This window comes from Osmerus mordax, chromosome 28 (assembly GCF_038355195.1).
Source record: "Osmerus mordax isolate fOsmMor3 chromosome 28, fOsmMor3.pri, whole genome shotgun sequence".
NCBI classification, from domain to species: domain Eukaryota; kingdom Metazoa; phylum Chordata; class Actinopteri; order Osmeriformes; family Osmeridae; genus Osmerus; species Osmerus mordax.
Genome location: NC_090077.1, coordinates 90959 through 104887, shown reverse-complemented (window position 1 = coordinate 104887; position 13929 = coordinate 90959). Strand labels below are relative to the sequence as shown.

General features: G+C 47.6%; 3 protein-coding genes across 4 annotated transcripts; 1 reads left to right on the top strand and 2 right to left on the bottom strand.

The window, feature by feature from the left end:
* Positions 1 to 1870: 1870 nt before the first annotated feature.
* LOC136937879 (macrophage-expressed gene 1 protein-like) lies at positions 1871 to 4491 on the top strand. The gene is made up of 2 exons (XM_067231008.1): positions 1871 to 2335; positions 2869 to 4491. Exons 1-2 carry the CDS (start codon positions 1886 to 1888, stop codon positions 4489 to 4491), a joined length of 2073 nt encoding a protein of 690 aa, XP_067087109.1. The 5' UTR covers positions 1871 to 1885.
* A 1661-nt stretch (positions 4492 to 6152) lies between these two features.
* Positions 6153 to 10068, bottom strand: prf1.5 (perforin 1.5). Of its 2 annotated transcripts, none has more exons than XM_067231006.1 (5): positions 9860 to 10068; positions 8759 to 9116; positions 8223 to 8494; positions 7802 to 7940; positions 6153 to 7585 (listed from the first exon to the last, which is right to left on the bottom strand). In XM_067231006.1, the coding sequence occupies exons 2-5, from the start codon at positions 9020 to 9022 to the stop codon at positions 6692 to 6694; spliced, it is 1569 nt and encodes a 522-aa protein (XP_067087107.1). In that variant the 5' UTR covers positions 9023 to 9116; positions 9860 to 10068; the 3' UTR covers positions 6153 to 6691. The 2 variants fall into 2 exon arrangements, with proteins under 2 accessions (XP_067087107.1, XP_067087108.1); XM_067231007.1 differs by having other exon boundaries at positions 8759 to 9071.
* A 638-nt stretch (positions 10069 to 10706) lies between these two features.
* mpeg1.1 (macrophage expressed 1, tandem duplicate 1) lies at positions 10707 to 13917 on the bottom strand. The gene is made up of 2 exons (XM_067231005.1): positions 13432 to 13917; positions 10707 to 12703 (listed from the first exon to the last, which is right to left on the bottom strand). Exons 1-2 carry the CDS (start codon positions 13879 to 13881, stop codon positions 10991 to 10993), a joined length of 2163 nt encoding a protein of 720 aa, XP_067087106.1. The 5' UTR covers positions 13882 to 13917; the 3' UTR covers positions 10707 to 10990.
* Positions 13918 to 13929: the final 12 nt, after the last annotated feature.

The following is a 13929-nucleotide window of genomic DNA, read 5'->3' as shown; positions in this document are numbered from 1 at the left end:
TTCCTATTCATCTATGAAAACATCCAAACTAGTATTTCAACTCTCACAAATATTTGTCAAATACTAAACCAGCTAATTTTGGAAAACACATTTGTCATTGCCAAAACTTATGGCTACGACTGTACATTCAATAAACATCATCTGCATTTACCTGAACTAAATTATAGTTCACAATGATGTGATTTGTTTGATGATAATCCTTAATGAGTATGGAAGTAAATAACAATCTTAACAAATCATACGTTATAATAATTTAGAGATTAATATAAAAGGAAATTAGACATGGTGGAAAACTCACCTGAGTTTCAATGAACCAAGATGTCTTCCTCTTACATTGCACTGGCTCAAAAAACTCATAGGCAGAATAAACAGGAATCCTGTTTTTGGTGTCATACAGAGTGGCATATTGTACACCATTTAGCGTTTGGCAGATACGTCTGTACTGTGACCCGGTCAGCACGGTTGGAGTAGTGTTTAGGATAAAAAACTTTTTACACTTTGAAAAAGATGTCACAACTTTCGCCGTAGCCATGGGGCAGAGCACCAGCAGCATGACAACTGGAGCCAGGAGTTTCATGATGAAGAGTTTGATCTGACGAATGCTGCTACAATGAGAGACGATACGATGAGCCGATATGATGAGAGCCGAGACAGAAATCGAGTCTGCTTGAAAATGTACTTCTGCATGCTGGCCTTTATATACAGACAATCAGACGTTGTTGGAAATATTTGAGGAAGTTGTTATACAGGCTGAAAAGAATAACTACTGTACAAGAACCGCTGCACCCAAATATGGTTAAGTAGAATCGGAACGCCCAAGGAATGTTCCTCTTTGTCTCTCTCTCTCTCTGTCTGTCTCTCTCTCTCTCAAGCCTTGCTAAAATATGCTGACCTTTATTGTTTTATCTTAGCATTGCATGTATGAGGAGAAGGTGTCAAAAACTGTTGCAAACGAAGCATGAAACTTTCCACAAGCTTTATTTTAGTAGACTGACGAACTGACTGATAACGAAAGTGTTTTGTCCATATATCCATGAACGGAGTGAGTAAGTTCAGTTGAGTTCTGGCTTTTTTTCTTTCCCAATCTGCAGATTGGGAAAGAAAACCAGACCTCTGACAGTAAATGACAACACCAGGCTTAGGTCTCAATCATGTCTCTCAGGTCTGAAGGCCGCAGGACCATTAATTGGGCACAAGAAATTAAACAAAGATAGTGTCAGTCAGGCAGTAATGGTGTTACAACAATCATTCAGCAAGCGTTCCTAAAGGGAACAGGGAAGCCACAAGTCCAAAAACTTGCTGGTGCTTTGGACTTTTCAATAGAGATCGGATGTTTGGCAGTCCTGTGCAGTATTCTGCTTCCACCTGGGGGATTGGACTTTTAAAGTTTACTAAACTGAGCGTAGCGACCTGGGTTGGATTCCATTTCGGGCCATTTACTGCATGTCCTCTCTTCTCACTTTCTTTACTTTTCAAACGGTTTCTATCCCCCCCAAAAATATAAATGTAACAACACTAGTACCCAAGGCAGTTCTAACAAACATTCTTTGGAGTCTATTAGAGACATCAGCCAAAGGAGAGAACAAATGAAGCAAAATAAAAAATGTCGCTCTGGATAAGAGCGTCTGCTAAATGACTAAATGTAAAATACAAACTAAGCGAAAAATATAGCAAAGGTCCATAAAACCACATTTGATTGGCAGTTTATTATTCTTCATCTATGAAAACATCCAAACTAGTATTTCAACTCTCACAAATATTTGGCCCCAGTTTCTGACTGAACAAGTTATCGGCAACCTTGTGATGTTCTGAGTGTTTCTATAAAATCAAACATTCCCTGCAGGCTCTCAGAGAGCTTCTTCCCACCCTGCCTCCGGACACAGCCATGGCTCTGAGAGCAGTCACCCTGCTGGGCCTCTCCCTGCTCCACTTCTGCTGCCCTCTCCCCCTCAGCCGCCCAGACAGCGGCCTCAACAAGTGCCGCTCCGCCGCCAAGCCACTCCCGGCCCTGGAGGTGCTGCCTGGAGGGGGCTGGGACAACCTGAGGAACATGGACATGGGCCGGGTCATGAACTTCACCTTTTCCCTGTGCCATACCACGGAGGACGGCCTCTACCTCATCCCAGACGAGGTCTTCGTCATCCCCCAGAAGATGACAAGAGTGGAGACCAACTCTGAGATCATCAGTTCCTGGCTGGATCAGAAAGGCTCCACATCTTCATCCATCAACGCAGAAATCTCTTTCTCATCAGTCTTAAACGCAAAGTTTTCCACTGAGAACGAGAGGATGAAGAACCACCAAGTCATAGATAACTCCATCACCTCCAGAGTTCAGGTGAGTTACACATCTACTGGTCCTACTGTGAGAAATTAAGATCGAAAGTTCAAGCCTGTTACAAAAGCTATAGACCTCATAAAAGCTGTTAGCAACTAAGTTGTCTGTTGGAAGGAACGCCCCCAAACAAGGACAGATGCTTTCACAGAGTTTAAATCTGGATTTTGTAAATATAATGTCAAACATGATCAAAAAGTAACATCAGTACAAAGATACATGTATTGATTGATTAATAAGAATCATTTTTGTTTGATTGAAAGTAAATGAGACTATATCATGTAGCTCTAAAATATGACGAAGCAAGACTTTCGAGAGCAACTTGCAATCTGTCGAGATATGAGATGTTAGTATTTCTGTCATGTTTGTATGAATGTCTGCTTATTGAATTACAATGACATGTCTGGTTTACCTTTCAGTTTGAAAAATGAAACAGAAAGTTATTTGTCACTTGACAACTTTTCTTATCAAAGCCAAATAGATACTAATAGCCAAGCCACAGACTAAATTAACCAGTTTTACCATTTCCTTCCCAGGTGCGCAACTTCCGCTACACCGTCAAGGCAAATCCAGACTTCACCTTGGACTCCCGTTTCGCACGGCAAGCGGAGGAAATCGCAGACGCCATCGAGAACAACCAGACTCGACATGCCTCCTACCTCTCTGAGAGGATGGTCTTGGACTTCGGCACCCATGTGATCACCAGTGTTGATGCAGGTGCCTCCTTGGTGGAGGAGGACTACCTGCGATCCTCTTATGTGTCCGACGGTAAAACAGACAAGTCCTCCATCACAACATCCGCAGGCCTCAACTTCTTCTACAAAGTGAATATAACATTCCCATTCGACTTTAAATATGCTCATGACAAGCCAGAACTGCTTGATTACACGGACCACATCACCTACTCGATCGTACAGAGCAATGGAGGGGTGCCCTTCTACCCTGGCCTTTCCTTGCAGAAGTGGCTGGAAAGCACCTCAAACAACATGGTGGCCATCGACCGGTCAGGCCTGCCGCTTCACTACTTTATAAACCACAACACCTTCCCTGACCTTCCACGCCCCACTGTTGACAAGATGGTGCTGTCGGTGAGACAGGCCATAGGAAAATACTACGACATAAACACCCGCCCAGGATGTGTGAAAGCAGATTCAAAGAACTTCAACTTCCAGGCCAACGTAGATGATGGGTCCTGTGTTGGCCCAGCCACCAACCTCAGTTTCGGAGGTGTGTTCCAGCAGTGTACCAAGCTCACCCCCGATGCAGACCCGATATGTCAGGCCTGGGGCCAGAAGAACCCAGATACAGGAGACTATTCCTGCCGCCCACCCTACCAAACCACCCTGCTACGCTCTGAGGTCAGAGACGAGCGCTACAGCCAGTATGTCTGCCCTACTCGCTGCCATAGTTGTGGATTCTTGTGGCTCAGCAATTGCTGTGATAACAACTGTGGAGATGAGTACCATGTCCGATCGGCTCAAATCCAAACCTACTGGTGCTCCTCCAATGAGACGATCTCAAAGAACTCAGGTTATCTCTTTGGGGGCCTCTACGGACCCTCTCTCCAGAATCCTTTAACCAAATCCAAGAGCTGCCCTCCAAACTTCATCCCACTGAAGATGCTTTACGGCGGCCTGATGATCTGTGTGAGTAACGACTACGAGACTGGCTCCCGGTTCTCCGTGCCCTTCGGCGGTCTGTTCAGCTGCAAGTCAACCAACCCCCTGGCTGGGGGCCAGCCTCGCTGCCCTCCCCAGTTCAGCCAGCACCTCGCTACCGTCAGCGATGGCTGTCAGATCCTCTACTGTGTCCAGTCTGGTCTGTTCACAGGTGGGCAGCTGCTGCCAGTCCGACTGCCACCCTTCACCCTTCCTCCGCTGGTCAGCATGACGGCCACCAACACAGTGGCAGTGATGACCGAGGGAGGCCAAGCCTGGGTCAGAGTTGCACAGACCAAGATGTGGAAGATGGTCAAACCAGAGGAGGTCCAGGAAACAGTTAGGATGTTCAACCCAGAGTCAGATCAGTTGTCAGGGGGACAGAAGTTTGGCGTGGCCTTCGGAGTGATCGGTCTGGTTGTGCTGGTGGTTGTTGGGGTGGTGCTGGTTAGGAGGAGGAGGAGGGGGGTTCCAGGACGAGAGAGGATCATTGAGTTATAGGAGTTAAACAATGAAGTTCAGAGTAAGAGAGGAGGATTAATGGCAGTAATTCTCTACATCAGAGGTCTTCAACACACCTGATTCAAATGAATGGGTCGTTATCTAGTTATGCAGAAGCCTGTTAACGACCATTCATTTGAATCAGGTGTGTTGGAGCAGGGAAACATCTAAAACGTGCAGGACAGGGGGTCCCTGAGGACCAGGGTTGAAGACCTCTGCTCTACATAATCACTGTGGTAGAGCATAGCTTATCATGATCTGTTTGGATAAAGATGGTGTGATTACAAAACTAAACTTATATACACAATATCTATCCCTTTCCTTTCAGCTAAGAAATATCTAAGAAATATGGAAAGCACATTTATATAAACTTGTTAATCTACAATTTACTACCATGTAATTAAGTCATGTATCTTTTTGACACCTTTTATGTGTTACTGCAAAATCTGGAGAATGGTATCAGTGGCTGTAACTACAAATAATACGTAACAACAATAGTGTCTTGCACTCTAATCAAATATAACTGTTTCATTTATCCTATACTCTGTACTGCAGTGAATGCCAATTTTCTTAAGTTTAAACAATTCATGAATTTAATTTTATTCAGTGATTGTTGCTTCTCCCTGAGGTCAATAAAGCCTGTCTGAAAATAAAATGATTGTATCTGTCTGACAGTTTGTTATTGTCTTATTAGTACATCCGTAACTTAATCGGTTGTGGCGTGTGACATAAATAAAATATACTTAAAAATATGTATGTGCCTATCTGTGCTCTTATCTTTAGTCAATTCAAAGTTAATTTAACCTTTTAACCCTTGTGTTATCTTCGGGTCATTCTGACCCATCAGTCATTGTGACCCACCGTCGTATTACGACAAATTTACCGCATACAAAAACAAAGTGAAGCATTTTCTTTTAACCGTTGGGCTGTCTCAGACGCCCCACATTGCAAAGGTTAAAATAAAATTATTTTTATTTGTTTTTGTATTGGGTGAAATTGGGTAAACACAACGATGGTTCGTTATGAACCTTTGGGCCATGTGACCCGAAGGCAGCACAAGGGTTAAGAATCCTGTCAATTTCGCCTAAAACGCCTAAACAAGGCATGCCCAAAGTAAATTGAAAGTTTGGAGTACATGCATGGTTGTGGTCTCTTTTGAAAAGTGACACTCTTCCTCATGAACACTCTGAAGTTCTTTCCCCTCGATCTTGAAATAGTTTACGTCAACAGAGCAGGGCCGTGGAACGCCGAGGTTAAAAAGGCGATCAATATTGTACCTGCACAATGGACTATAATTACATAAGGAAATATGTTTCTGGTCCAATATCTTTGTGAAATGTACTAAAGTGTTATATTTAGCTTATTATTATTATCATTATTATTATTCTCCTTCAAAGACAACTCATCTGAATGTTTCTTGCTAAATTAAGTCTTTATCTTATCTTCAATGTAACACTGCCATCCTCTGGTGGTTCTTAGAACAGCCATTTAATAATTTTACTTAGAGTTTAGTATGGTATGTAGGGTTATGTATTCTAGCTGGTCTTATCTCGTAAGTCAAGAAACAAGCATCTGATGGTAAATATGTCTCTCATTACTGGAAAAACAGACAAAACTATGATTGTAAACTCATCTTTTTATTAGTTGAGAATTGTTCACATGTGCAGTTCTTGCTGGGTCATATAAGATTGACACTACAACAATAACAAATACCAAACATATCAAAATAACGTCTGTTATTGTTTGATCTCAGACATATTTTACAATAAACCATGCAGAATTAAGAAAAGAAAATCCCCAAAATGTCAAAATCTCTCATGTTAGAAATAACACAATTGGTCACAAAACCACACTCGTCTGTATAAAACTCTTAATCTACAACACAATACAGGTTACTGAGTTAGCCAGCGACACATAGTAAACATTCACCTGGCCTGATATACTGGCTGAGATACTGGTTACTTTACAAACAGGCCTATAGACATTTCCTTGATGACAACTGAAATACTGTTCTAACTTTGAACTTCTGATGCTTGGATCTTCTGCCGTACTTTCTAAATGCACTATTTCTACGTCGCTTTGGGTAAAAGCTTCTGCTAAATGAATCAAACGTACAAGTGATGAAACAGTGTCTCTCCCCACCGCTGACCGTCACCCCCATCGTGGTTTGCGGGACCGTGGACATTGACTCCGACCCCCGCTACTCCGCGCTGGGCGAGTAGCGTCCGCACCTGTATCCAGTCAGGTGAGGGTCACACCTGACGCTGTAGCTGAAGTGCAGCACCCCCCTGCTGAGCTGGCAGCTGTGCGAGTGCACCCCCCTCTCGGGGAAGACCACACACCTGCCGGCCATGTCGTTGTACAGCACGTCCCTGTCCCACACCTCCAGCACCAGCTGGTGCCCCAGCTCCACCGAGCCCAGCCCGTACGTCACGTTCCACCACGGGTCGTTGTCGTCCAGCACCGTGGCCGTCTCCTCGTACCGCCCGTCGTACCAGACCTTCACGTACGCGTCCGTCTTGGTGAAGGTGTCCGCCCTCAGCCCGGCTGCCCGGCGGACCTCCAGCCTCAGCATCCCGCGGCCGGCCCGAAGCGGGCAGCAGTTGTGGTCCAGATTCGGGGTCGGGGAGCAGTTCCTCACCCCTCCTTGGTCCCCGGACAGCTGGTTGTCCTGGATGTACTGGCTGACGGCGGTCCGCAGGTTGGCGCTGACCTGGGGGTCGTCCACCAGCTGGTGCAGGGGGAAGATGGCATAAGAGACCACGTCTGGGTTGGCGTGGAGGCTGCTCATCCAGGCGCTGTAGGCCTCGGACGGGTCCTTGTCCTGGTGGTAGAGGATGCCTGGAAGGTAGCGGTCCCCGCCCAGCACCTCCACCTTGTGGGTCATGAACCCCTGGTAGAAGCCCATGCTCATGTTGCCCTTCAGCATGTCTTCGCACTTGTTGGAGAAGGAGGCGTTGGCGGGGAGGAAACCCAGCGCCAAGCGCAGCTCCAGGTTCAGGCAGGTCTTGATCTCCCGCTCTGAGAAGCCCTTCAGCGTGGCCAGGCAGGTACGGAAGGCCGTGACGCGCCTCACCTTGCCCCCCAGGTGCACCTGAGGGAAGGTGGGTGAGTTGGAGACGGCAACCACAACCACTAAATTATCATAGGTGGGGTTTCTTCCATTGAACCCAAGCACTCAGGCGTATTACTGCAAGCAGCCAGTGATTATCTGCATTAGGGTAAGGGTTACTCCCTTGTTTTTGCTTGGACCGTAAATGATATTGAACATACAGTAAACATGTGTATTAGAGTGTGTGTGCGCAGGTACCTGGTGGATGTAGTGTGTTCCGTATGTGTCTATCAGACGGCGGTAGAGGGGTCGGCTTTGAGAGTCGTAGCCTCGAGGGAGTTTCTTGAGGTGCTTGGAGAACTCGGCGCTGAGCTGGGGGTGGTCCGACAGCCGATAACTGCAGAGACAACAGTCAGAGGCCATTTGACTAGATCAAGAGATCAGAGGTTCAAATCCCCCCCTTCCCCGTCTGTCCTGTACATCGCTTTGGATAGAAGTGTCACTCAGCCAAGCTTATCCAAGCCAATGACGGGTCACACACATATGACCTATAGAGGCCTGGACACACAAATGACCTGTACAAACCTACCCTACCCCACTGTAGGCCTATAGTTCACAGGTTCAAATCATCCCCTCCCCCTTCTCGTACCTTTAGATCTGCCGAAACCTAAACAGATACCTGTAGTAGGTGCAGCTGATCTCGTGCAGGGCGAAGGTGGCCTTGTCGACGCTGTGCTGCGAGCGTGCGAACTTGGCCATGTCGGAGCGGCTGCCCCCCAGCAGGGCCTTGCCGTACGTGTCCAGGCTCAGCCCCGCGCCCCAGTTATTACTGATCACCGAGGACGAGCTCCGCAGGAGGGAATCCACCGAGTGGTGCAGGGCGCTCGACAGCTGCTTGCTGCAGCGGCTGAACGGACGCCAGTCCAAGACGGCCGACGGGAGCCTTTGGACCTGCGGAGTGGAGTCTAGTTTGTTTACCTGAACAGGTACAGGTGTGTCGGGATTCTTTGGGACTCAGTTCAGTCGGAATACGTGTGTAAAATGGATACTGTAGGCATCATACTGTAGTTTGTGTTTAGATCAACAAATGAGGTATTGTTTTAATGTGGTTAATACCCTGCTCTTAGAATGTTTTAATGCATGAGAAGTTAATTGATGGGGTGTCAATCACTTATTAATATAAGTTTGTTCTACTTTGTGTGTGGATAACTTTACCTGCCCTCCCTGGAAGCGGTTTTCACATAGCGTGCAGGTGTTGTTGTCAGTAAGGTGAACCTTCACGTTGATAACGTAGGCCCCGGTACGGCGCATCCTCACCACGTCAAAACCTTCCCCTGCCAGGTTGTGACCCGGGACGAACGGGGCTTTCTCGCACTCGGCCCCTGACCCCGCCCTGCAGGCTCTGGCCACGCCCAGCTGCACCGTGATTGGCAGAGCCAGCGCAAACAGGAAGAGTCCGCGGAATCCATGGGGGGCCATGGTTACGGATGGAATGTTGAAGGTTGTTGGACCGCAGCTGGATGAAGGGCTGGAACAACAACGGAAATGATTTCCCTGGTTTGAAAAGATTAAACTGAAACAGGAAATAAACGTTTTAGTGGTTTGTCTTCTGAGCTGGCATGACAGGAAATGAAAACAGTAAGTAAGAGGATATAGACAGCAGTTATGTTACTGTTAGATGGACTGTCACCTATTTAAAAAAACAACTTTACCCAAACAAAAACAGTGTATGCTTAAAATATACTTATAGTACTTTGGATAAGTACTAATGATAAATACTCTGGATAAGAGCGTCAGCTAAATTACTAAATGACTTAAAGTATAAAGTATATACATACATATACGTTTTCAGAAAGTATGTGAACATGCAAAATCAGTGCATGTTAAGTACACTTCCAATTGTGTAAAAAATATCTAAATAATATTAAGCTGTTGAAAACATTTAAAATAAATGTAGTATGCTCTTTTTCCATTCATGTATAGAAACGTGAATCTGTGACATGTTTTGTCCAGCGAATGAGGGCACGCCACTAATCCCACCCCCCTCCGACCCGTACACCAGGGTAAGTACAGCACACCCCCTCTCACCACAGCCCTGCAGCTGTGAAGAGGAACGTGCACAACAAGCCAGCGCACAAGATCACATGTACATGAGTCTTCACTGTAGCACAAGCAGCTTCCACTAGACTCATCCCCCCCACTGTCACACAAGCACACTTTCATCCCCCTGTAAGACAAGCACCTCACACTCTCTCACTGCAATTACATTTCCGACATAGACACCACAATCCTAAACTCTTCCACCTGGAAGCTTACCGTTTGTCCCACGTACGTCTCCTCCCCTCTGTTGAGCTCCCAGATCCCGCTCGATCAGACGGTATTTCTCACTGCAAACGACCAGTCAGTTTCCCCTTTTAGAAAACGCCCTCCCTCGATGAGAACGCGTGACGGGGCAGTCTGCGTGTTGTGCGGGAGACTCTTCTAAACCGACGAGATCTGTCCCTCCTCGGCTCTGCAGGAGAGGGGGCAGGAGAGGGGGCAGGAGAGGGGGCAGCTGGGAGCGGCTTGGAGGAGTGAGCCCAGAGCATTGTGCTCATGAGAAAGAGAAAGGGGCACTCCTTCGTGGCTCTGCAAAGAAAGAGTGAGGCAGAGTGTGAGAGAGAGAGGACGAGGGAGAGAAACGTAGTGAAAGAGCAGAGCAGAGAGAAACAGAGCGAGAAAGAGAGACGGCAGAGAGAGAGGAGTGATGGAGAGAGGGAGAGGGACAAAGAGGAGAGAGAGACGATGGAGAGAGGGAGATAAAGAGGAGTGTGATAGGAGAGAGAGAGGAGTGATAGAGGGAGGGAGAGAGAGAGAGGGATAAAGAGGAGAGAGAGAGGCGATGGAAGGAGAGAGGGAGTTTCCCTGCCTCAGGCCCCCGGTCTCCTGTTGAGGTCAGACAGGATTTCTTCAGCTGAGTGGGTTTGTTGTGATGTCGACTGTATGACTCCACCTCTGGGGCGCGTGTGTGTGGGGGGAGGGGCGTGTTCTCAGGAGAAACCGGGTAAACGAATGCCTCTTTACAGGAAGTAGGGTCTGTCCATGTGTGCGTATGGCTTCAACAGAGATGATGGTTCTATAAATTCATAAAAGAATGGAGAACTAGTTTTTTTCTTTTGACACATTTATTTAGTCAGCAATAAAGAATCATCAGTCACATAGATTATCAAGTCCAAAAATCTGATGTGGAAACAGTTTTCAGTTAGTTACACAAATGATTGAGATTTTGAGACATGCTTTTAAAAATCCTCATGGCCTAGAGCGTTTACTAAAGAAAAGCAAAGGATACAGTAAATATTATAAAGTGCACTTATAGTCGTTATTATTAAAGATTAAAAATGTTTGTTTAACAACTTTGTTTCTATTCAGATTATTGCGTAAGGAAGGAATGGTACAAGCTGAAACCGTTTAAGAGGAACAGGTGCTGTGTGAGTCAGAGGGAAGTTCTGCTTGTACCTCAACTTCTCCTCTCTCACTCTGCCCATCACTGTTGATCTCCTCGTATCCCCTGGCCCTCACTAGCCCTGGAAGCCCCCTCCTCCTCCTCCTCCTCCTAACCAGCACCACCCCAACAACCACCAGCACAACCAGACCGATCACTCCGAAGGCCACGCCAAACTTCTGTCCCCCTGACATATGGTCTGACTCTGGGTTGATCATCCTGACCATTTCCTGGACCTCCTCTGGTTTGACCATCTTCCACATCTTGGTCTGTGCAACTCTGACCCAGGCTTGGCCTCCCTCGGTCATCACTGCCACTGTGTTGGTGGCCGTCATGCTGACCAGCGGAGGACGGGTGAAGGGTGGCAGACGGACTGGCAGCAGCTGCCCACCTGTGAACAGACCAGACTGGACACAGTAGAGAATCTGACAGCCATCGCTGACGGTAGCGAGGTGCTGGCTGAACTGGGGAGGGCAGCGAGGCTGGCCCCCAGCCAGGGGGTTGGTTGACTTGCAGCTGAACAGACCGCCGAAGGGCACGGAGAACCGGGAGCCAGTCTCGTAGTCGTTACTCACACAGATCATCAGGCCGCCATAAAGCATCTTCAGTGGGATGAAGTTTGGAGGGCAGCTCTTGGATTTGGTTAAAGGATTCTGGAGAGAGGGTCCGTAGAGGCCCCCAAAAAGATAACCTGAGTTATCTGAGATCTTCTCATTGGAGGAGCACCAGTAGGTTTGGATTTGAGCCGATCGGACATGGTACTCATCTCCACAGTTGTTATCACAGCAATGGCTGAGCCACAAGAATCCACATCTATGGCAGGAACGATGGCAGACATACTGGCTGTAGCGCTCGTCTCTGACCTCAGAGCGTAGCAGGGTGGGTTGGTAGGGTGGGCGGCAGGAATAGTCTCCTGTATCTGGGTTCTTCTGGTCCCAGGCCTGACATATCGGGTCTGCATCGGGGGTGAGCTTGGTACACTGCTGGAACACACCTCCGAAACTGAGGTTGGTGGCTGGGCCATCACAAGACCCATCATCTACGTTGGCCTGGAAGTTGAAGTTCTGTGAATCTGCTTTCACACATCCTGGGCGGGTGTTGATGGCGTAGTAGCGTCCTATGGCCTGGCTCACCGACAGCGCCAGCTTGCCGACGGTGGGGCGTGGAAGGTCAGGGAAGGTGTTGTGGTTTATGAAGTAGTGAAGCGGCAGGCCTGACCGGTCGATGGCCACCAGGTTGTTTGAGGTGCTCTCCTGCCACTTCTGCAGGGTGATGCCCGGGTAGAAGGGCACTCCTCCGTGGCTCTGTACGATCGAGTAGGTGACGTTGTCCTGGTAACTCTTGGTCTCTGACGTCTCGTGAGCGTCTTTGCTGCCGATGTTAAAATTCACCTTGTTGAAGAAGTTGACGCCTGCGGATGCCGTGATGGAGGACTTGTCTGTTTTACCGTCGGACACATAAGAGGATCGCAGGTAGTCCTCCTGCACCAAGGAGGCACCTGCATCAACACTGGTGATCACATGGGTGCCGAAGTCCAGGACCATCCTCTCAGAGAGGTAGGAGGCATGGCGGGTCTGGTTGTTCTCGATGGCATCAGCGATATCCTCCGCTTGCCGTGCGAAACGGGAGTCCAAGGTGAAGTCTGGATTCGCCTTGACGGTGTAGAGGAAGTTGCGTACCTGGGGAGGAAATGGTTAAACTGGGTTATTTCGTCTGTGGTTTGGCTGTTAGTTAGCAAAACCATCTTGATAAAGAACTTCCTCTTTCTTTTGTCAAACTTTAAGGTAGACCAGACATGTCTGTTCGTAGAAGAGCAGACATTCATCCAAACACGACAGGAATACGATAATCCTCTCATGAGAAACAGCTCACAGTTCTTTGACAGAAACAGTGCATATGTTGATATATCATCTCTTGCAAGTCTCACTCGCATTTTTTGAGGAACATGATCTCATTTACTGTCAATCAAGCAAAAACGTTTCCAATCAATCAAAAGATCCAATATCTTTGTATATTGATGCTTCATATTTATAGTGTTTGGCAATATATGTACAAAATCCTGATGTAATCACTTTGAAGACTCCTGGCCTTACTTGAGGGGGTTCTTTCTACAGACAACCTGGTTGTCTAGCAGCATCCTAGCAGCTTTCATAGGGTCATATTTTGATGGGAGAAGTTATATTGATAAGACTAATTAGTTAGTTGCTGGTAAAGTTGTAACCTTGTGTGCTGATAGTGTGAACAACAGGCAGTTGTGTACAGGTGGCTGCGCTACTCTATGTAAAGGGTTACTGCTTGGGAGGAGGGTTACTGTCCCAGTGGACGGACTACCACTGCACTCTGATAATGTAGCTTTGAACTTTAGATCTTATTTTCTCACAGTAGGACCAGTAGAGGTGTAACTCACCTGAACTCTGGTGGTGACGGAGGTATCTCTGACTTGGTGGGTCTTCATCCTCTGGTTCTCAATGGAAAACTTTGCGTTTAAGACTGAGAAGAAGGAGATGTCTGCGTTGATGGACGAAGATGTAGAGCTTCTCTGATCCAACCAGGAACTGATGATCTCAGAGTTGGTCTCAACTCCCGTCACCTTCTGGGGGATGACGAAGACCTCGTCTGGGATGAGGTAGAGGCCGTCCTCCGTGGTGAGGCACAGGGAGAAGCTGAGGTTCATGACCCGGCCCATGTCCACGTTCCTCAGGTTGTCCCAGCCCCCTCCAGGCAGCACCTCCAGGGCCGGGAGTGGCTTGGCGGCGGAGCGGCACTTGTTGAGGCCGCTGTCTGGGCGGCTGAGGGGGTGAGGGCAGCAGAAGTGGAGCAGGGAGAGACCCAGCAGGGTGACTGCTCTCAGAGCCATGGCTGTGTCCGGAGGCAGGGTGGGGAGAAGCTCTCTGAGAGTCTTCAG

What these genes read in the sequence shown, in the direction of transcription:
- LOC136937879 (XM_067231008.1), top strand. Translation starts at nt 1,886, where the DNA reads ATGGCTCTGAGAGCAGTCACCCTGCTGGGCCTCTCCCTGCTCCACTTC. An exon ending in CCATCACCTCCAGAGTTCAG is followed by an intron (nt 2,336 to 2,868) that starts GTGAGTTACACA and finishes TTTCCTTCCCAG; the next exon opens with GTGCGCAACTTCCGCTACAC.
- mpeg1.1 (XM_067231005.1), bottom strand. Translation starts at nt 13,881, where the DNA reads ATGGCTCTGAGAGCAGTCACCCTGCTGGGTCTCTCCCTGCTCCACTTC. An exon ending in CCGTCACCACCAGAGTTCAG is followed by an intron (nt 12,704 to 13,431) that starts GTGAGTTACACC and finishes TTTCCTCCCCAG; the next exon opens with GTACGCAACTTCCTCTACAC.
- prf1.5 (XM_067231006.1), bottom strand. Translation starts at nt 9,022, where the DNA reads ATGGCCCCCCATGGATTCCGCGGACTCTTCCTGTTTGCGCTGGCTCTG. An exon ending in ACCGCTTCCAGGGAGGGCAG is followed by an intron (nt 8,495 to 8,758) that starts GTAAAGTTATCC and finishes TCCACTCCGCAG; the next exon opens with GTCCAAAGGCTCCCGTCGGC. An exon ending in ATCAGCTGCACCTACTACAG is followed by an intron (nt 7,941 to 8,222) that starts GTATCTGTTTAG and finishes TTGTCTCTGCAG; the next exon opens with TTATCGGCTGTCGGACCACC.